General features: G+C 47.4%; 2 protein-coding genes across 5 annotated transcripts; both read left to right on the plus strand.

The window, feature by feature from the left end:
- The first annotated feature begins 828 nt into the window (after positions 1-828).
- LOC129344017 (probable RNA polymerase II nuclear localization protein SLC7A6OS) lies at positions 829-5813 on the plus strand. Of its 4 annotated transcripts, none has more exons than XM_055000485.1 (5): positions 829-1017; positions 2640-2999; positions 4144-4359; positions 4757-4892; positions 5238-5813. In XM_055000485.1, the coding sequence occupies exons 1-5, from the start codon at positions 853-855 to the stop codon at positions 5348-5350; spliced, it is 990 nt and encodes a 329-aa protein (XP_054856460.1). In that variant the 5' UTR covers positions 829-852; the 3' UTR covers positions 5351-5813. The 4 variants fall into 4 exon arrangements, with proteins under 4 accessions (XP_054856460.1, XP_054856462.1, XP_054856461.1 ...); XM_055000487.1 differs by having other exon boundaries at positions 4144-4350; XM_055000486.1 differs by having other exon boundaries at positions 4147-4359.
- A 5278-nt stretch (positions 5814-11091) lies between these two features.
- LOC129344226 (cell cycle control protein 50B-like) lies at positions 11092-14307 on the plus strand. Its single transcript, XM_055000783.1, has one exon. It carries the CDS (start codon positions 11949-11951, stop codon positions 13011-13013), a length of 1065 nt encoding a protein of 354 aa, XP_054856758.1. The 5' UTR covers positions 11092-11948; the 3' UTR covers positions 13014-14307.
- Positions 14308-22171: the final 7864 nt, after the last annotated feature.

Consider the following 22171-nt stretch of genomic DNA (forward strand, 5'->3'; position numbering starts at 1 on the left):
ACCAAGATTCTGTAATGAGCTCTTTAAATTGTCCAGAGTAGAGGTGATGTTTGTTTGTTCACCAGAAAAAAATCTCAAAGAGTTAAAGGAGCATGTCAGAGCTGGTGGCACTAGCTGGAGGTTGGAAGTGGTTTCATTCCCAATAATCTCTTAGGGAGTCTTTTGGCTTCTATGAGGTTGATGAAGCGTTTGTCTGTGCATAAAGCTGGCTCAGGGGTTAAGAGGGGGCTCTTTTGTTTGCCCAGTGACCCAGATTTAGTTGCTTCAATGAGATGCACAATACTTAGGTTGAAGTTGGAGTGTAGCACCAGTGTCCCCCCCCCCCTCCCGGTCTGGATGTCACTTCCCTCCGGAAAGGTAACTGGAGTTACAGGCTTCTTTAGATGCCAGAAATATTTCAAGCCTCTCTCCCTTGCGTAAGATTACACACGTTCAAAATAAAAGCACTGAAGGTGTTAAGTTAGAAATGTAGCGAAGCTTTTGGAACGTGACCACTACTGTCAGTGATGACCTACAAGCTGCCCCTAACAAGCCTCTTTAAAGACGCACCCAAGGCTCCCCTCCACCACTGAACGACTACGAAAAAACCGTCCAGAGGGGTACAAACGACTAAAGCGCTATTAAAACGGGCCCCAAGCGACTGAACGACGACCGTGAAGCAGCTTAACACTCCGCGCTTGTTGGGCCCGTCAGTCGTGTGACTGGAGCCGCGGGGGGGCGGAGTTCGCGCCCCGTGGGCGACGCGGAGGGGAGGCCGCGGCCAATCCGCCTCGAGGGGCGGGGCTTCCCCTTGGCCCCTCCCCTGGGCCTTCCCGGCATGCCCCGCGAGCGGCGCGGCCTGGCGCGGTTGCCATGGAGCGCGCGGCGGTGCTGCGCGTGAAGCGGAAGCGCGGCGGGGCGGCGCCGGCCGAGGCCCTGCTCTTGGCCTGCAAGCGGCTGCGGAGCGACCCGGGCGGAGGCGGAGGCGATGGCGTGGAGGAGCGCCTCTTCGCGCTGGTGGCCACCGTGGCCTCGGAGGTGAGGCTCAGCCGGGGGAGCCCTGCCGCGCGCGCCCCTCCCCTGTCCGCCCGCGTTGCCAGCCTCCCGGCGGGGCCAGTACAGGTCGGGGGGCGAGGGGGCGGCAGGGTAGTGGTTAGAGCGGAGGAGGGGCTCGGGCTCAAAGCGCCGCTCCGGGCCAGGCGGCCTCTGGGCTCCCTCCCCAGGCAGCTCCCTCCCCGGCTGCCTCCCCAGAATTGCCCAGCCCGGAGTTGGCCGCCTTAACAGAAGCACTAGCAGCCAGATCCCGCCTCCCCCGCCCCCCCCCCCGGTGCAAGCTTCTGAGTCCAACGGAGCGCTTTTATCAGGTTACAATAAACACGAGGCTCGTGGCATCTTTAAGGACTAACAACATTTTAATGAGTGGTTTTTATTTATTTACCCTTTCTCCTCTAGTCAGCCTCCGTCATTCTACTCGCTTGCATTTTATCCTCACAGCAACCCTGTAAGGGAAGTTGACCCGAGAGCTCATCCAGTGAGCTTTCATGGCAGAGTGGGGATTTGAACCCAGGTCTCCCGGATCCTAACCTGGCACTCGAACCGCTCCACAAAGTGCCATAAGGTTCCAGGTTGTTATTGCTGCAACGAACATGGCACCTCCTCTTGGCATCTGCCAAACTAATAATGAATTCCAGATGAGCGGCTGTGCGATATGGCAGCAGCAAAATAAAACCGGAGTCCCGTGGCACCTCAGTGATTGACAGATTTTTTGTGCCAGCAGAAGCTTTTATGAATGAAAGTTCCCAAGGGAAGGGAAGGGACTGTGGCTCAGTGACAGAGCCTCTGTGCTGCATGCAGAGGGTCCCACTTTCAATCCTCCAGTTAAAAGGACCAGGCAGTAGGTGATGATAATAGTAATACCTGATTTATATACTGCCCTTCGGGACAATTTAACGCCCACTCAGGGTGGCTTACAAAGTGTGTTGTTATTATCCTCCCGACAATCGCCCTGTGAGGTGGATGGAGCTGCGAGAGCTCCAAGAAGCTGTGACTGACCCAAGGTCACCCAAGCAGAGGTGGCTTCGAGCGGAGGAGTGGGACTCAAACCCGGTTCTCCAGATTAGAGTTCTACCGCTCTTAACCATTGGCTTAACTACTACAACACATTGATATGAAAGGCTCCCACGTGAAACTCTGGAGAGCTGCAGCCAGTCTGAGTAGACAATGCCAATCTTGATGGTCTGATTCTGTATAGGGCAGCTTTGAAAATGAGAAAGCATATGCTGGAATATATTCCCTTAGTCTCGAAGGTGGCATTGAATTCCAGCGTCTCCCGTTAGCAGGGTCAGGTGGTAAGTGAGGAGAAAGAGCTTGAGTTGAGATCCTGCCAGTCTGAACCAAGAACATTGACTTTGACAGACCAGAGATCTGACTCTGCGCAAGGCAGCTAGCTGTATGTTCATCTAATCCAGTGGCTGGTTCTCATGGCACTTCCTTCACACTTCTGGGGCAAATGTGTGTGGTCTCTAGCATGCGCTTAGTGCTGGAAACCCTTGTTTTTCTTTGGGGTGCTTCTGGTCATGGCTACATATGCATATTATATTTTTACAAACGAGCTTCTAGGTCAGTCATTCAGATTGCTCTGTTTTTTTCCCTTTGTTCAGGATGAACCTGTGCAGAAGTACATCCAAGAAGCTATTACCAAAGAGAAAGCGGCTCAGCGCCTGCGACCCTCATTGGGAAGCGCCCAGAGAGTAACTCAAGACCTTCGCGCATCCAAGCAAGCCAGAAGGCAGGAAAGCCGCTACCGCCTGATAGCCAGCCACCGTCCCACTTTCACCGAGGACAAAAGTGTGGCTCCTGCAGATCGGGCGGAATCCAATGAAAACAAGCACCTTTTCCCTGAAGAAAATAGGGAGACTGCCCAGAAAGAAAGCCACGGTCCTTCGGGCTGTTGTGGTGAATTTCAGTTATTTGATATCGTACAAGAGGAGGATGTGGAGACAGACCCTGGTGTGCCGCAGGTTGGTATTAAGCCTTGAGTGGTCTGCTGTCTGTGTTAAAATGCAGCATGCCGACAGTGTATACAAAGATAGCATATTTAGTATTTTGAAAACGAATGATCTCAGTACATTCTCAGAACTTTCGACCACATTTGTCTAGCTCGGAAAGGCGAACATTGAACTGAGAGACGGGTTGTGACATAAACGGCGGTGCGCAGGGGTATCTTTGGGAATGCTTGATGGTAGAACAGCCTGTAAGTAAGCCGGTGGGGGGTGGGGATAGATGTTTGAAACTAAAAGGTTTGCATCTGTTTTACTGCAGGGGGCTTTTCTTACCCTTTTGGGGCTGATTGAATGGACTCCTACAGACAGGGCATGTAGCCTTTGGGCTGGACACTTGGAACAATCTACTGCGGAATTATGTGTAGAAGAGACTTCCTACTGACTACTTCTGCAGCAATAGAATTTGAGATGCTGGACTATAAAAAATAGTCCTGGATTCTTAAATGATTAACTCTTAATATGGATATTCTGCTCATCTGCCACTAGATGGCAGCAAGCGGCAGCACTATTCAGCTGCAGTGCAAAACACCACAAATTCTGTTGGTAGCTTTAGAGAAACAGATGAATTGTTGCACGTATTTTTCACAAACAGGAGCCCACGTCTTCCAATGGCCCAACTGTTGTCCTTGAGTGGCTCTTAAATTTTATAGACTGTCACTTGCTTATTTTTTGGTTAAAAATATGTTTGGTGACATTTGAGTTGGGGAACCAATAATCAAGCAGCATGTTTCCTGGATTTCTTTTTGAAATTGTCTTCTGAACGCCCACATTTTCGAAAGATTAAAGTTTACAACATGAAGGTGTGTAGATTTCCGCGTGCTCCAGTCACATTCTACTTTAGAAATGTTTGTAAAGAAGTAAAAAAAAGAATGGGTGACAGGCAGATACAACACTTGGTGTGTTCTTAAACAAGCTGCCTTTATCCCTTTCTTACCTTGTGAATCTATTTGTCCGGTACATAAAATAGTTTAAGCAAAATTTTTGAGGAAGCTTACTAGGTAGAAGGGATCCCAGGTAGTAATTCGGGATTCACATATTTGTGTCTATTTTTGTGATCTTTGTATTCCGTGAGAAATGCATGAAGCATCTTATTCAATCCTAGCAGAAAACTGATGCTCCAGATGAGATTCTCTGCAATGCCGTGAAGATGATTCGTGAGCGTCTAACAGTATCCAACACTACTAAAGACGGAGAGCAGAACAGGGAGGAAGAGGAGTATGTCTATGATCTCTATTATATGGAAGCAATGCCCTCAGGCTGGATTGAGAACATACTGTCTGTACAGTGCTACACACAGGATTGTGAATTGGTAAGCGAGGTAAATAATGTCCCATTAAGGGCAAAAGAGAAGAACGAAAAGCTGTGCGGCGTTCAAGATGTCTGTAAATGTTGAACTGGAACATAAATGTAAGAGTATAGGAACTTGTAACACATTGTTAGTCAAAACTATTTATGCAGCTACTATTTTAACTTGGGTATTTAAAATTCAGGCATAACAAAATCATGGTTTATTACAAGAATGAATTTTGGAAGTCTGTGGGCTCTGCCCAAGGTCAGCCTTAGCATTCCCTGGTCAGCAGCGATTGAAGCTGGGTCTCTCTCGGCCCGCCATTGCAGGATGCTGAGTGATTTATCGTGTTTGCAATGGCTGTCATGCTTGATTGGAGGAAGTGAGCTTTCCCTCCTGAAAAGAGTGCCTTTTTGTTAACATGCAGGTGGATGACGAACATGTCCCAGAAGAAATATACGATGATGAAGACGATGAGAACAATGAGAACAACTGGCGTAATGACTACCCGGATGAAGATGAGTTCTTTGAGGAAGAAGATAAAGATAGTGATAGGGAAGCAAGTGAGTGCCTTTTGACACTGACCATGGGGTTGCATGAGCAATTGGTGCCTAGCATGAGCCCATCAAGAATGAACACGGTCTAGGAAAAAACCAACCAATCAACCAACCTTTTGTGAGCTGGCCTTTGGGGTATTAGGTTGGCTAGTACTTCTAGAATTCCTTCATTCTGGCAAATTCAGGACGTCAGTGGGAGCAACTAGATCAATTAAGCAAGAATTGCAAGGCCTTGAGGCCTGTCACTTAAGATGTCAGTTTAAAACAAAAACAAAAACTTTGACCAGAGATGTTATTATTGAAGGGGGTCTCTCACACGCCACTCAAAAATTTATGTATTTTTTTCTCTAGGTGGAAGCAGTGGTGAAGATAGAGGATACATCCGAAGAACGTGGGAGAAATACCAGTCTGATGTCCTACAGGAGTTTGATTATGATGGGTTCCGAGAACTGGATTCTGAATAGTGCAGGGAACTTTAGGGCCCAGGTGACTGTTTGCGATGGCCTTTGAAGTCTGCATCACAACACCTGTGTCATTCATCATGGTGGGTGCTGTGTGGCTGCCTCACTGCTTATGGAAGCACTGGCAGTCAATTCAAGGAGAGAGAATATGAAACATTTAATAGGATTTTAGATCTCTCTCTGTCTTTGCAAATTCTGTCTGAAAAAAAGAGCAGTGGATATGAAAGACTTGTCAGGTGCCAAATTTTACCATAGTGGGATGCTCAAACCGAAAGGTACAGAAAAGACTGGTTCCTGGAAGATACCCGTTTGTCTTCCATGGTCATTATTGCACGTTTACAGATCTGCTGTGGACTGAAGGAAGACGATGTGTCTAATTTGTTGATTTTCCCTTTTGCACTTTCCATTGCTGGACCACCAGTACTTGGTGTTTGAATATGTAAATATATAGACCCGTTTTCTTGAATTCTCTCACAAGCATGAGTTCATCTGTTTCTTACCTTTAATATGGAAGCAGAGGTGGTGATTCTCACATGCCAGCTGACAGCCCAAGTCTGTTCTTTCTAGTTCTAGCAACGTAAGGGACGCTGACAACAATAGCCCCTTGCAGGCCTAGGTGCGCCAAGAGTTCTTCAAAATTTGCCATAGCAGAACTACTACTTCATCAGATGCTGTTTTGTAACAAGAGAAAAGCAACACCAATGAAGTTTCAGCCACCTTCATTTAATGTCCTGCATTTCTCATGCCTCCATAGGACTGCAGTTGCAATGCTAAGACGAGCCCTATACACTGATGCTCAGTCTTTATGCTGGCGGGCCTTCATTCTCTTTAAGTCTGGAACAGAGGACTTGGTCAGTGTAGACAATAGCATTAGTGTGGCTGCAGTCTGAAAGATGGTCAGGAATTTAAAGCATCTAAAAGTAAATCAGTCTGTGCTACAAAGTCCCCTTAATTTTTGTCCTAGTTCAGCAAATGGGACCACTTTTGTAGAACTGTACATCCTGCATGCTTAGCTGCTTCCACAGGTGAAAATGTGCATTTAACACTTTAGAGCCTGTAGGATTTAATGGGCAAGGGGTTTTATCTAGCCATCCCCAAAGTGAATTTTCTTCAATGGCAATAGTCTGTGGAGTTTACCGTATGAAGAAGAGAGTTCTATGCAGTGTCACCTGTGTGCCTTAGATGAGAAGCCCAACACCACGAGTGCCTGCATAGAGCACTAGGAAATAGACATGATTGCCCCTCCTGCCAGCACGTGGAAGGGCTGTTTATTCACACAGGTCCCCAGATTAGGCACCATGTTTTCAAGGCTCGTTTATGGTGATTGGTAGAGGGGAGGTCTCCTTCTACCAGTCTCTGCCTTTCATGCTGCCTAAATGCAGTACCGTTTTTGACATATTAAGGCTGGTGCTGTGGGGGCAGAGAAACTGCATATAGAGGCTCTACACTGATACACCCCCCTCTCTCAGATGAGCTGGTGCTTTCAGGACTTACGCAATCTTAGGTAGGGAATCGCTTTTGTATTCTGTAGCAACTTCTCAATCAGATGAAAGTTATGGGGAGAAAAAATGTGACCATGCTGTTACTAAGTCATAAGAATAGAAGCTTAGTAGGGTTGAACAGAAATTACTCTTATATGAGAGTCATCTACCAAAACTGAAGTTAATTTCATGACAATGTAGTTCCTGCTCTGAGTATTTGTCCTGTTCCCTGCCATAATATAAAATAGTGGCAATTGTATCATTCAGACAAAAAATGTCAATATGAACGCTGGCGTAATTCCATCTTTAAGCATTGTCTTAAAGTAGAGAAACGCCAACTGGCTCCATTCCTTCCTAGAATTAGGCAACTGTGCTCCTTTCGATTCTAATCGTTAGGTTCTAGGAAACCAGTCACAGAAAATTGCTTTATCCTCTTCATGGCTGTTTATATTTTGAAGAATCAGCTGGAATATTTTAATCAGCTAAGGTAGAAAAAGATGGAGAAAGGTAAAGAAGTTGAAGTTTGCAACTGTGTAACTAATAGGAAAGCTGCATGTAGCATCCAAGACGTTAGCTGGACAGAAACATCACTGGCCGAGAATACAGGAAGGCGGATTAATGTTTTTCCTTTCAAAACAGGGTTGAACTTTATTGCCTGTTTTGCAGTGATCACCAGATCATTCAAAGTCACGTTCAGCTTTGCTTTCTCAGGGCCAAACATCCCTAATGTGGAACTGACAGGTTATGTGCACATACACAATTGGCATAGGTAATGGAGTACCATTATTCTCCTTCACATTCCACACCATGAGATCATGAATACCAGGTTTTCATTATTTTATTCCCCTCCCCAAATTCCTTACCACAGTGGTGTAAAAGTAGCCACAATCAATTGGATAATTCTGGAACTATCCAACGCAGTCTTTTTATAAAAGTTCCACTGTGACAGTATATTGGAGAGTAATCATCAACCAGAGAAACATTTTTACATGCTAAAGTGAAACAAAGTGTTCGGGGAACATTATGGTTTATATAATCTCTAACAAGCTACTGTTTGCCTGTACTTCCTAGTGTAAATGGACACTTTTGATTCCAACAGAGCCAAAACAGAAGCTTAAGAGAGGTTCACATATCACATTTTTACAAGGTTATGCAGGGAACAAAATCTGATCCTTTTCTCCTACTTTCAGAGCCAAACTAATAGCAACATGGGCTATCTAATCAGAATCTCCCACTCTGAAAAGTCTAACAGCCACTGGGAGTTGATAATTTTATATAGGACATGATGTTGTGAAGGATGTTTTAACCTTTATCGCTTGCACCATTTCCACAGTCAAAATTCTTTCCTATACTTTTCTTGGCACTCCCATTAACCCCATGGAAGAAAACATACAATACCTTCGTGATATCTGTGCAAGCACCGAGTCATGACTGACCCATGGGGGGATGTCACATCACGATGTTTTCTTGGCAGACTTTTTACAGGGTGGTTTGCCATTGCCTTCCCCAGTCATCTACACTTTACCCCCAGGAAACTGGGTACTCATTTTACTGACCTCGGAAGGATGGAAGGCTGAGTCAACCTTGAGCCGGCTACCTGAACCCGGTTTCCACCAGGATCGAACTCAGGTTGTGAGCAGAGCTTGGGCTGCAATACTACAGCTTACCACTCTACGCCATGGGGCTCTTGATATCTGTATTGCCCCTTCAAGAAACACGCACGGACAGGATCAAGTACCACCACCCTCATCTTGGATCAACTCAGCAGCTCCACACGGATGCTTTAAAAAAAAATCAGGGTCGCTTTGCAATCCTAGGCAGGTTTACTTAGGAAAAGCATTCCATCTTATTTAATGGGGCTTACTCCCAGGAAAGTTTCAGGTGGGTAGCAGTGCTGATGTGCAGTAGACGAGCAAGATTTGAGTCCAGTTGCACCTTAGCGACCAACTAGATTTCCAGAGTGTGAACTTCCAAGAGCCAAAGCTCCCTTCGGCATATGCGACAAAGGCTTTGACTCTCAAAAGCTCATACCCTGGAAATCGAGTTGGTTTCTACTGTTCAACTGGACTCAAATCTTGCTCTCCCAGGAAAGTGTACTTTGAATTGCAGCCTTAATCATAGATCTCCTGTATCAAAACTAATGAGGTAACTATCTTGGGTTCTCTTATATGTATTTTCTCTTTATGGGTGATTTTCTTTAAAAAAACCAACTTCAGATTTTCATGATCTCTCATGGAAATAGCCTGCGACCCTTTAAGAATAATTTGAAGGGTGGTATCTGAGACATTGGACACAGCTGAAGTCCCTGCCATCCGCCTCCAAATCTCCCATAATTTCCCAGAGGTAACCCTGCTGGGTATAATGCTGTAGAGTATGTCCTCAAAAGCAACTGTTCTCCAGTAGAGCTGTTCTCTGGTCTGGAAATGTTGTAATTCCTGGAGATACCTAGGATGTACCTGAAGGCTGACAACCTAAAACATCGATCATAAAATTTTTTAAAGGGGGCAGGAAACAGGTTGAGTCCAGTTTGAGCTCTCTGAATATTATATTCATCACACTTTTAGCTTGGTCAAATTCACTCTTCCTTTCAGGTCTTCAGACACTTAACCCCGTCCCCCCATTATTTCCCAGAGGAACTTCAAAGCACAATGAAAGTGGAAGGACTAATCTTGGTTCTGAAGAAGTGAGCTGTGACTCACGAAAGCTCATCCCCTACCACAAATTTTGTTATTCTTACAGGCAGGCAGGACCATATTAACCCCTGGCTGGGCCCTTAAGCTTTCAGGTATTTCTGGCCCACTACAGGACTTCAGTCTTTTACCCCACTACAGCTTTTATTTATTTAATTTTTAACCCGCCCTCCCCACAAGCGGGCTCAGGGCGAGGTACAACATTGGTTAAAATACAGCTTAAAATCAATTATAAAAACAGGTAAAATACTGTGCCCCTTTTGGGGCAACTAGAGGGAGTGGACTCTCCATACCCCTTGTAGAGGGAGACCGGTGGAAGGCTCACCAATGATGGGCTAAAATTAGCCCCCACCATATGTCTGGCAGAACATCTCCGTCTTACAAGCCTGCCTAAATAATACAAGATCCTGGCGGGCCCGCGTGTCCTCAGAGAGTTCCACCAGGTTGGGGCCAGGACCCTGGTATGGTAGGTACTAGACCGCATTACAGAGCCCTATATCCATTTTAAGGTTCTCCTGAAGAATTCTATTCACAATTTTAAAAATATTATTGTGCCAGAACTCTTCAGGAAAGCACATCTGGGGGGTATAATTGTTCAATACTGTAATATTGTGGAGTGAATAAATTTTTTGCTTATTAAAAATATAGAACTTGTGGATAATTGTTTTAATATAAGTGACAAATTTCTTTCACTTCAATAAGGAAGCCATTAATTATCTTATTAACAGAGGTTATGTAAGAGAATCAATTAATTGTAATTTATGTGGGAGAGAAAAAGGTGAAGGTGTGCAAGCACCCAGTCATTACTGACCCAAGGGGGGCCATCGCATCACGACGTTTTCTTGGCAGACTTTTTATTATGGGGTGCTTTGCCATTGCCTTCCCCAGTCCTCTACACTTTACCCCCAGGAAACTGGGTGCTCATTTTACCAACCTCAGAAGGATGGAGGGCTGAGTCAGCCTTGAGCCGGGTACCTGAACTTGAACTCAGGTCATGAGCAGAGCTTGGCTGGCAGTACTGCAGCTTACCACTCTGTGCCACGGGGCTCCATATGGGGTGTGTGTGTGTGTGTGTGTCCCTCAGCAAAACCAAAATTGAGCCCCCCCCCCAATCCTTGCAGAGCCCCTAGGCTACAGCCCTGCCTGTGAGGCTAACAACATTTGTGGTAGTGGGTGAGCTTTCGTGAGTCACAACTCGCTTCTTCAGGTTGTTGTAGCTGTTGCTATTCAGGAGAGAGAGAAAATGAAGATTGGCAGCGAAGGCGGCGCTTCCTCCTGCCCACCATGGCTCGTCCGGCGACGCGCCCTTGCCAGAAAAGGCGCCATCCAGCAGCAGCCCCGAGGCGGCGAGGAAGGCGCTGAGGAGAAATCCGCCCCGCGCGAGAGGCCAGGCCAGGCGGGCGCCCCCTGTTGCCCGCGAAGGCCGCGACGGTTGGGGCCTAGAGAAAAGCGCGGGCGGCCGGGGGGCGGGGGCGGCGCGCGCGAGGCGAGGAGCACCATGGGAGGCCGCCCCGCCCCGCCTCACCTGCGCAGGTGTGGGGGGCTGCGGGAGCGGCGAGGGGCGGGGCGGGGCGGTGGGAGGCCAACCCGGGTCCGAAGCGCCGTTTCCCGCGAGGCTCGGCTCGACCCTCAGTCCGCAGCGAGGCTCGTCTCCCATCCAGGGATCGCGGACCGGTTCCCGCCAGCAGCGGCGCCAGCGGAGGCCTCGTCCCGGAAGCCGTGAGGCGCCTTCTGCCTCGGGGCCTCTCCTCGGCGCCGGGGCCTCAGCGGCCCAGAAGGGCCAGGCAGCCTCCCGGGGGAGCGCGGGCCCGCAGGCGGAGGCCCGGAGCCCCCCGAGCCTGACGGGGCCGCAGCCCAGCGTCCCTGGGCCGCGAAAGGCGCCCCGCTTCAGGCGCAGGTGAAGAAGCGGCTCCGGGGCACGGCGGCGGCGGCGGCCTCTGGATCACGTCTGAATGCGCCCCTGCCTGGACACGCGTCTGTGGCGCCTCTCCCGGCTCTGCCTCTGGAGCTGCCACGAGGGGAGGGCAGAGGCTCCCTCAGGTCCGCCCAGCCCAGGGCGCTGCTGCGGGGCAGGACCCGAGCCCAAAGGGAAGGAAGGGCCACTGCCAGCTCCCCGGGAGGGACGCAGGAGACGGTGTGGGCGCCACAACCGAAGTGAGACGCGGCGCCTTCCCACTGGAGCAAAAGGGGAGCACAGCCGGGCAGGGTTAAGCGAAGCCGCCCCAGAGCCCAGGCAGAGCGATTGGGTTGCTACTTCCGGCACCTGGGCCCTCAGAGACAGAGCCAGGGCGCGCCAAACAGCCCAGTTGCCCTTCTGTGCCTCTCTCTGGCCATCCAATCCACCCACCTACCTACCTGGCCAGGTGTTGCAGTGCTTTGGCGCCTCCCTCCCTCGCTGCAGGTAAGCCTCCTTGCCTGGCTGCCACCAGCATGGCTGCTACTGCTTCCTCCTCCTCTCCTCCGCTGGCACACCACCAGCCAGACAACACGGCCTTCACGCAGCAGCGCCTGCCAGCCTGGCAGCCACTGCTGTCAGCGGGTACAGTGCTGCCCCTATTCTTCTGCCTGGGCGTGGCTTTCGTGGCACTGGGCTTGGGCCTCCACTTCTCCTCAGCCACCATCCAGGAACTGGAGCTGGACTACACGGGTTTGGGCAACTCCAGCTGCGCCCGCTGCGCCAACCTGAGCCAGAGGCCCATCGGAGACCGCCCGTCCTGCACCTGTGAACTGCGCTTCACCCTGTCTCAAGCCTTTCCCGCCCCAGTCTGCCTTTACTACCAACTCTCCAACTACTACCAGAACAACCGGCGTTACAGTGTCTCCCGTGACGACCAGCAGCTCAGTGGGGATGCCTGGGCCCTTCGCAACCCCGTGGAGGAGTGCCAGCCCTACCAGAAGGACGCCAAGGGCACACCGATTGCTCCCTGTGGTTCTGTGGCCAACAGCCTCTTCAATGACACCTTTGACCTCTTCTATGTTCTCAACAATGGCACCAAAGTCCAAGTGCCCCTTGACAAGCGGGGCATCTCTTGGTGGACCGATAGCAACATCAAATTTCGCAACCCTGAGCCCGTCAATGGCAGCTTGGCACAGGCCTTCAAGGGCACCGTAAAGCCCCCTAATTGGCCTTATCCAGCCTATGACCTGGGCAAAGGCAACCCCAACAACACGGGCTTTGTCAACGAGGACTTCATTGTCTGGATGAGGATCGCTGCTTTGCCCACCTTCCGCAAACTCTACTCCCGTGTCCGCCTGGGCAATTTCTCCACAGAACTGCCCCAGGGCAACTACTCCCTCAATATCACCTACAATTACCCCGTCCTTTCTTTCCACGGCAGCAAGAAGGTCATCTTTAGCACACTTTCCTGGATGGGGGGCAAAAATCCATTCTTGGGCATCACTTTCCTGGTTTTTGGCTCTGCCTGCATCCTCAGTGGCTTTGTCATGTTGGTGGTGCATATAAAATACCAACACCTCAGTGAGGCAGATGAGTAAACAGAGCAGTGAAAACCCCCAAGGTTCAGGGAGAACGTCTCAGGAAATGTCCAAGCCAGAGTCTTCCTATCACGTTCTCAGAATTAAGCCTAGTTTGTAGCTAGGGCAGGAATCCTACATGCACAGGTCTAGAATCTGTGGGCCTTACTTATGAATCAACATAGGCAGGATTGGAGTTTTGTGTGTTAATCACTTCTATGGGCTTTGAGGCTTATGCAGATGTTTTGGGATTTACTTTTAAGATTCATTCTGAGGAAATGGGCATAGACTATTCAGCAGACGCAGTGCTTCGTCCAAGGGTGTTCCAAGTGATTGATGTGAACCATATTGGACACTTGTGTTTCTCATAGGGGTTTTGCAAGTGAATTAGTGCTTTAATTAAGAACGTGGAATCTCCCATCCGGTTGAGTCCTTAAAGACAAATGTTCTCCCCAATGCTGGGCAAACAACAGATCCTCTTAGGAAAAATCAACTGACAAAGTTCTTAATAGGCTTCAAGAGCAATCTTAAACAGGTCTACTCAGCATTCTTCTCAGGTTTATTCAATGGCGCTTACTCCCAGGAAAGTGTTCTTAGGATTGCACTGTTTGGTACTTAGGCTTACATTCCTAAGCATTGCTTCCAGGATGAAAATTGTTGTGAACAGACTATATAAAGTTTTAAGGAATCTTTTTTTAAATGTCAGTCCAGAACTACTATCTTGATTTTTTAAAGCAACATTCTGTTTACTACAAAAAGTAATTCCTTTAAAAGCATTCATTGATGCTGATGAACAGTTCCTCACATGAGGTGGTGTGATGCATGCATACTAGTTAAGATGTCAGCAGATCTCAGAGTTGACTGTGTCAAAAGCCTGACACACTCATTTGTTTGATATTTCATTCTCTTGTTACTGTTGGATCGCAGAGTCTTTTGCCACCTGGGGTGAAGCTGCAGTCCTCAAATTGTCTGCAAACCCCAAAGGCAACTTGAGCGTATCCCTTTGCAAGCAGTTTCAGGATTGTGCCTGGGAAAAGCTCTCTCTTGCTCTCTCTCACACCACGGGAGCCTTGCAAATGATGCTCCTGTATGGTTGAGTCTCCTGTATGGTTGAGTCTCAGTTCAGTACATTTCCTCTTCTATGTTTTAATAATGCAAAAAATGAAACTGTATGTGTGTGTGCTTGTGTCAGAAACAAAGTCTCTTCTACATGATATAAAATTATGTGTGTCATTTTCTCTGCCTTTCAAAAAATAGTTTGTAATGCCTTCAGATTTTTCTGACAAATGATCTTACAATAAATATTTTTATTCTATTTTTGTAGTAGTGAACAGTTGTGTAGCTAAATCTGGGGAAAGAGGGTAAGATGCATTTTCTTTCACTTGGAAGCATTTATGTTAAAAAAGCAATTTCTTTGCATTTGAATATATAGACAACAAAAATAGACACAAATATGTAAATCCTAAATTGCTGTTTAACCAAACGACGTGCAAGAAATGAACTCTATAATAAAATTTAAGAGCCAATCTAAGACAACAGTTTGGCCGTTGGAAGAAGTGGGCTTCTGTTTGTGAAAAATACATGCACCAATTAATCTGTTTCTCTAAAGGTACCAACAGAAGTTGTGGTGTTTTGCCCTTCAGCTCAATACTGCTGCTGCATGCTGCCATCTAGTGGCAGAAGTGCAGAATATTCACATTAAGAGCAAATCATTTAAAAATCAAGGACTATTTTTTAGACCTCTAGGTCAACACAATCTATTAACTCAGATGAGCAAACCATAAGGCCAAAACCAAAAGAAGTATATTATTTCTACATATACTCTCATAGTCACAAGTAGGACTGCCAACATTTGAATAAGCTTAATTTTCTAACTTAAACGCTGAACCCTTTACTACATCATTAAACACATTATAGGATATGAATTGGTGCCAAATGATTAACATTTAAGCAAAATAATTTTGAAAATAGTATGTAAGAGTACAGGCTAAGAGTCTTTTCAGTGCTCTCCAACTTCCCCCAATTTTCCCGCTGGAGAAACTGAAGAAGTCCTCAAGCGATTTCATGCTAAAGTGGAAACCCTTTGGCCTTAAGAAGAAACTCTTTGCTAGGTGCTTCATTTCAGTACTCCCCCCACTCCAAACCTTCCTGTGAGAAGAACTGGTAAAAACGCCTCCGAAACGTTTCCCACACTCTGAATCTTTCCAGTTTCTTCCCCCATGCCCTCATGTCTCTAGAAAGAACCCAAGGGGCCTTCCAGCTGGCATTTCTCAAAGAGCAAGCCTCCTGTGCCATAGAGTAAAACACACCGGGAACCCTCTTTCAGCAGCAGTCTGTGAGCTGGCAGGAGAGGCTCCCTGGTCCACAAGGGAAGAAAAAGTCATATTGGACACCAGCATGCCTAAAGAGCTCTGTTGGACCCAGAAGCTTACCCTATTGGGGCAGAGAGGGATAAAAAGGATTTGGACGCTGATGCTTTTGTTAGGGTTCCTGACTTGGAGCTGGGAAATTCCTGGAGATCTGGGGAGGCAGCTGGGGAGGGCAGAGTTTGGGGAGCAGAGGGAGTCGAGTGGGTAGGGATTCCGCAGAGCCTGCCCTGCCATTCTCTCCGGGGGAATCGGACCGGGGCAACTTCTCTCCATTCCAGAGCAGCACTTTGAGCCCGGGTCTCCCCGCCCTCTAACCGCTACTCTACCTCCCTCCTCATCCATTAACTCCCTGAACTGTAATTGCAGGGGACCTCCAGGCCCCTCCTGGGGGCTGTATAATCAGGAAATCACCCCCCTTGATTAGCTAAACACAAATAGTAACAAAATTTAATTAAATAGTAATGAATAAAGTGTTACAAAACATCTTATTTATTTACGTCCTCTATACTCCACCTTTCTCACTGAGACTCAAGGCAGATTACACAGTATGAAGTTAATACAATCAGTATCAAGTACATACATTTCAATACAATACCGTAAGGTAAACATACACAAGTTTAAAGACGTAGCTTTAGCAAGGATCCAAGACATAGCAGAGATACTGAAGCAAAACATAATCAGTTCTAGGACTCACATTAGACAGCATGGAACGATGGTTGTACATAGGAGTACATATTTAAAGCAGCAGATAACATGTGAGGCAAAAATGGTGATGAAGTCTATGATCCTCAACTTGTTAATGAAGCACCTGAGACCCCATCCCTACAATGCAGCCCTCCCATTTGAGTAAAAAGCCATTTTGAATAGTTTGGTTTTACATGAAACAACAACAAACATATACATAAATAAACCATTACTTAAGTTTTCAGTTCATAGAAGCTGTAGAAATCCCTTAGGCTGCAATGTGAACAGAGAACAATTTGTAGGCGGCTGTACTCTACTCCCAACAGCTGGACCACAACAGGGAGCCAGCTGAAAGAGCCTATGGGATTACACCACAGGGTAGTATAGTGGTTAAGGAGCCTGAGAAGGATCTGGGAGTCCTCAGTTCGAATCCTTACTGAGTGGCTTTAAGCCAGCAGCGATTTTGCAGCCTTGCCTACCTGAGAAGGTTGTTGTGAGGATAACGTAGGGAAAGGAGAATAATGTTAACTGAACTCCTTGGTGGCAGGATGGGATAAAAATGCATTTGATGGATAGACGCAGGCACTGTAGGGGCTGTCCACCAGAAGTAGGGTTTAAAACAACCAGCACCAACAATAAAAAAACAGGTCATAAGCTTAGAAACAATTCTGAAGTAATTTTGCTGGAATTAATCCAACATTACAATATAAAAGTGCTTTATTACGAGCCTGTTCTTGATTGCAAAAACTGTATGATAGACAGTCGAAGTCGGACAAAGTAGGAACGAACTTTGGAGGAAAATCTGCCAAATTGTGAAAATAAAAAAACTGGACACGTATGGACATGCCCAGGGGAATGGAATGGTTGCCTAAACTAACAGGGGACTGAAAATGGGAGGGAGGTTGTTTGTTTTGGTAGTAACATCTATGGACATGTTTTTCAACACATATTTAATTATTGCTTAAGCTTTAATCCATTCAGCATGAAGCCTATATGATTTACTTGATGTGTGGTATAGAGAGACAGTGTGATGCAGAGGTTAGAATTCAGGATTATTGGGGTAAGAGTGGACTGTAAACTAAACATGAGCAGTCAGTGTGATGCGGTGGCAAAAAAGGCCCATTCGATCCTGGGTTGTATCAAAAGGGCCATAGCGTCGAAATCGCAGGAGGTCATAGCCCCTCTCTATACTGCCTGGCTGCACCTGGAGTATTGTGTGCAGTTCTGGAGGCCTCACTTCAAAAAGGATGTGGACAAAATCGAGAGGGGCATGGTTGTGCCTACAGGGACCATGTTGTGGATCTAGGGTTGCCAGGTCCCTCTATCCTCCATCCAAGAGTGTTTGGACCTGGCACTTACCTATTGCAGGTCTGGTTTTAAGTGAACCACAATGGGAAGGAGGAATGGAATGGCCCATAAATTTTCGGGTGGCCAAAGATGGTGCAGGAGACAAGGTGATTCCTAACCAGCACCGACAAAATCCCCAACTCTCGTCCCCACGTTCTCCCTAGATAAGGGTCATCTAACGGAATGTTGGGTATATTTTCCCTTTAATCTTTCTCTAGGTAGATTCCTGCCACCAGGAATATTATATTCCAAGATATTTTATTGAAATTTCCCCTTTAGTAACATGCCCAAGCGTCAGGCTTCTTCGTGGGTCTATGTGACTCTGAGGATAGGAATGGGATATAGGCATGATAGATACTCTGAGATATTAAAAAAGGAAACTATTTTTATAAGAAACATATCGGTTTCATATTATTTCTAGAACTTGATGGTTTCAAAAGAGTAGTTCTCAATTCTTAAAGTTCCTTTACTTAAACCCAGTTCTCTAAGGCTTCACACACAGATTGCCTGCTTTGGGTATTGATTTCTTTCCCAGTTACGAGTAAGACCTTTTTTCAGGCACGCACACAGTTTGCCTGCTTTCCCCTGACTGAATGTTCTTTCACAAACACACAGTTCAGGCTTCCACACAGGTTACATTTCTCTCAGACAACAGAAACAAGCTCAGGCTGCACACGGCTTGCCTGCTTTCCCCTGACTAAATATTTCTCTCAGAAATGCTTAAACATGCTAAGGGTGCACACAGCTTGCCTCTCTTGCCCTGACTACATATATTTCTTTCTCAGTGATTAAAACCTGCATTGACTCGGCCCACCCTCTCAGTCATCAGCCAATCATATCATTCACTCATCCCCCTCCTTCACCCCGACTCTTCATCTATACCACACCAAGTATTTAAAGACACATACATACATTTACTTAAAATCATTACAGGGGGAAAGTGATCTCTACGGCCTGGAGATCTATGGTAATTCTGGGAGATCTCCAGACACCACCTGGAGTCTGGCAACCCTGTCGGGTGTGTGCATGAAAGGTCTTCTTCTTTTGCTGCTTATATTCTATTTGCAAGGAGGTGTACAAGAAGCGAACCTTTCAAAGATTTTGCAGCGTGCAGTGAAGCACTAAGGCAAGAGCTTCATTACTGTAAGAAATAAAAGAGCTGCAGGTTTAGGCAGCATCTGTCTTCTTACAAAATGCCGGTTTGCAGTAAGAAAAAGTCCCTCACCAATGAAGCATTGCTGTTAGAGTCTTTCTAAGAAGAACGGGAAAGAAGCAATACACTTTCTGATCCAAGCGCCTGCTCCAAAAGCAGGACAGTCCAGAGACCGTAATTCCACCCAAGGTCCAGGTCAACCAGCGCATGCACTCTGGTCCGGACCACAGTGGGCCATAGACAGAGAGCAGACATATCTCCAATGGCACGTGTTGACCAAAATGGTTCCATGTCACTTCAGTGAGCTTAGCCACACCGCCCAAGAGAAAGCAAGAAGCAGACAGCAAACCACTTCCATTGCATTCCTCACGTAGGGATGCAAGTGTCACCCCTCTTGATTTCCAAGAACTCAGTTCGTGGCCTCTCATCCCAGAGACCCCTCCCTCCAGATGATAAGTTCCACGGACACAAGGTCACAATGCCAGGGTTCCGGCCTCCATGGAGACCGAGGACTCTAAAAGATGCTTCCGTTGACCGTTGGGCTCAGAGGAGCTGCAGACGGAGTGGTATGCAGGTGCAGTTTGCAATTCTCAGCTCCTCAAAGATGCCCAGATCTGGGAGATCTGTAAGTTACCTGGAGTGTTAGGGTTGAGTGAGGACCCTCCTGCCATGCACGTGTGGACACCTGTTTCTACAAGACAGACAACATGCGTTCCTCTGACAAATGCAACCAGGGACCAGTGCCTGGATCAACGTGTGCTTTCAGACACACCTTCAGCTGCTCTTGTCTGATGGATGCTGGGCGTATTTTGCACCCAAGGGATAGAGATTAGACGTTTGTTTCTTGCCTCATCTCGTTTGTTTCTGATCTTGTCTAGGCTTCTTTGCTGCCCCAGATTTAGCCTGAGACACAGATGTAATTGTTATTTCTCATCAGGCTCCCATTCGTCCAGCCCTTCCGTTTTCATACAGGTATAGACCTCTTGGTATGTGGCCTTTTAGTGTTTCTCTTCTTAATGGAGAACCTTATAAAACTCAAATGGTGTTTGAATTATCAGAGGATTTGAATTAGGGGTGCGCACCGCTTTGGATTCGGGTATTTGAATTTGAATTACTTCGGAATGCTCCGTAAAGCATTCCAAAATCATTCCGGGGGCTGGGTTTTTCAGCACCCACACCCACATCCACTCCCAACCTCCCCCCACTTAGCCCTCCCTCCCTATCAGCTGGCAGGGGGGATTCTCCCTGCCACCTGATAGTATAAAGGGCCTTGTCCTGCCACTTGCAAGCCGTAAGGCCCTTTAAAAGCCTCACAACACCCAGCCCCCCAGCCCCCCTTACCTTTGCTTGGCTGCGGAGCACACGGCGGGGAGGTGCAGGCTTATGCCTGCATCCCTGCTGCCTCGTTCGCCTGCCGGTGTCGGAGACTGCAGCCTCCCCGATGGGCGTTCCGTTTGCCTGCTGATGTCGGGGTGGAGGAACTCCTCAGCCCTGACACTGGCGGGCAAACGAGGCTGCAGGGATGCAGGCATAAGCCTGCACCTCCCCGCCATGTGCTCTGCAGCCAAGCAAAGCAGCCGAATGGAGCGGGTAGCCTCCCAGCCCTCCATGCCACTTGCTTGCCCAGCAGGACAGGGAACGCGCAGCAAGCCAGCCGCCCCTCAGCAGGGCAGGTGAGTAGCGCGGACGGCCTGCCAGCTCTCCTTGCCATTCGCCTGCCTGGCTGAGGTGGGGGCCAGCCCGCGCCATTCACCTGCCCCGCAGGACAGGGAGCACGGCCAGCCGGCCCCCACCTCAGCCGGGCAGGCGAATGGCCAGGAGGGCTGGGAGGCCGTCTGCGCTAGTCGCCTGCCCTGCTGAGGAGCTGTGGGAAGCCTCTGCTCCACTGGTCTAGGACGAGTCCCGAGGTCAATTTCTATGTGTGGAAAGCATACACAAAATAAATATTTATCCCAAAGAAGAGTTTTCCTGAAATAATCTCAAAGCATTTAAGGGCTTCTCTTCAGGTATGTCCATGCAGATACGTTTGGAGGAAGTATTGCAGCATTACCTGTGATGAAGCAGGCTAGGCCTCAGCTTCGTGAACTGAAGTCGTAGGCAGGAGATCTCAAGAAGTTTGCAGAAATACGTCTGGAGGGCTGACGGGAGAGATAGGGAGGCAGAGGGATGGTAAAGCTTTACTCCTCGCAGGTGATCTTTCCTCATTGTGTCCCAGGGTCTTCTCAATTCTCTCCTCTCCAATTTTATGTCCCAACAGAAAAGAAGATGGCGCCAGTTCGAGCCAATGGAGTGGCTTCCCGGACCCCAACCCAACCCTCCACCACCCCTTCCTTCCCTCCTCTTCTCTTTTCCCACCCCCAATCCCAATCCCAGTACCCAACTGTCCACCCTCTCTAATCCCGAGGAGGAGATGGAGTGGCTTCCCGGACCCCAACCCAACCCTCCACCACCCCTTCCTTCCCTCCTCTTCCCTTTTCCCACCCCCAATCCCAATCCCAGCACCCAACTGTCCACCCTCTCTGCCCACACCACCCTCTCCCTTAATCCCGAGGAGATGGAGTGGCTCCCCGGCCCCCAAAAATAAAACCCCTTTAGAATAAGTAGGTAGTTTTTAGTGTTTAGGATAAAATAAAATAAAAAAATACCAAAAAAAGGTTTCAGAAGTAGATTTAGTGCTTTAGTAGTAGTTAGTTTTTAGTGTTTAGGATAAAATAAAATAAAAAATAAAAAAAAATATTTTAGAAGTAGATTTAGACCTTTAGTAGTAGTTAGTTTTTAGTGTTTAGGATAAAATAAAATAAAAAAATATAAAAAAATGTTTTAGAAGTAGATTTAGTGCTTTAGTAGTTAGTGTTTAGTGTTTAGGATAAAATAAAACAAAAAATATAAAAAAAAGTTTTAGAAGTAGATTTAGTGCTTTAGTTGTATTAGTATAATAATAATAACAACAACAATAATAACAACAACATTTGATTTATATACCGCCCTTCAGGACAACTTAATGCCCACTCAGAGCAGTTTACAAACTGTTATTATTATCCCACAACAATCACCCTGTGAGGTGGGTGGGGCTGAGAGAGCTCCAGAGAACTGTGACGCGCCCAAGGTCACCCAGCTGGCTTCGTGGAGGAGTGGGGAATCAAACCCGGCTCTCCAGATTAGGATCCCATTCTCTGAACCACTACACCAAACTGGCTCTCAGTATAGTAGTTTGTAGTATTTTAAAGTTTTTTATTAGTAGTTTAGTAGTTTGAACCCCTTTAATTAGCTATTTTGTAGTAGTTTAGTAGTTTGTACCCCTTTTAATAGCTATTTAGTAGTAGGGAGGGCGGAGCTCCAGCAATGATGATGGACGTTTATTCTCCGAGCGCACTCTTAGAACACCTATAACACTCCTCACAAAAGTTGTGGAGAGACCGTGGATAAATATTTCCATCCGGGAAGTGTCTGAGGACAGGCTATTTCATCCTGTGTTTGTTGCTGGAAGAAGCTGCCTGCGTGGGATTTGCAGACATGCAGATACTGGAGACATCAACCCCTCTATTAGCAAGGCCTTCTGCAAACAACTGGGGAGGAGTGTCATGTGCAGCCAGGGCTCAGGGACAGCGAGGGCTCCTCAGAGGAGG

The sequence above is a fragment of the Eublepharis macularius genome, chromosome 16 (assembly GCF_028583425.1).
Source record: "Eublepharis macularius isolate TG4126 chromosome 16, MPM_Emac_v1.0, whole genome shotgun sequence".
Classification (NCBI taxonomy): domain Eukaryota; kingdom Metazoa; phylum Chordata; class Lepidosauria; order Squamata; family Eublepharidae; genus Eublepharis; species Eublepharis macularius.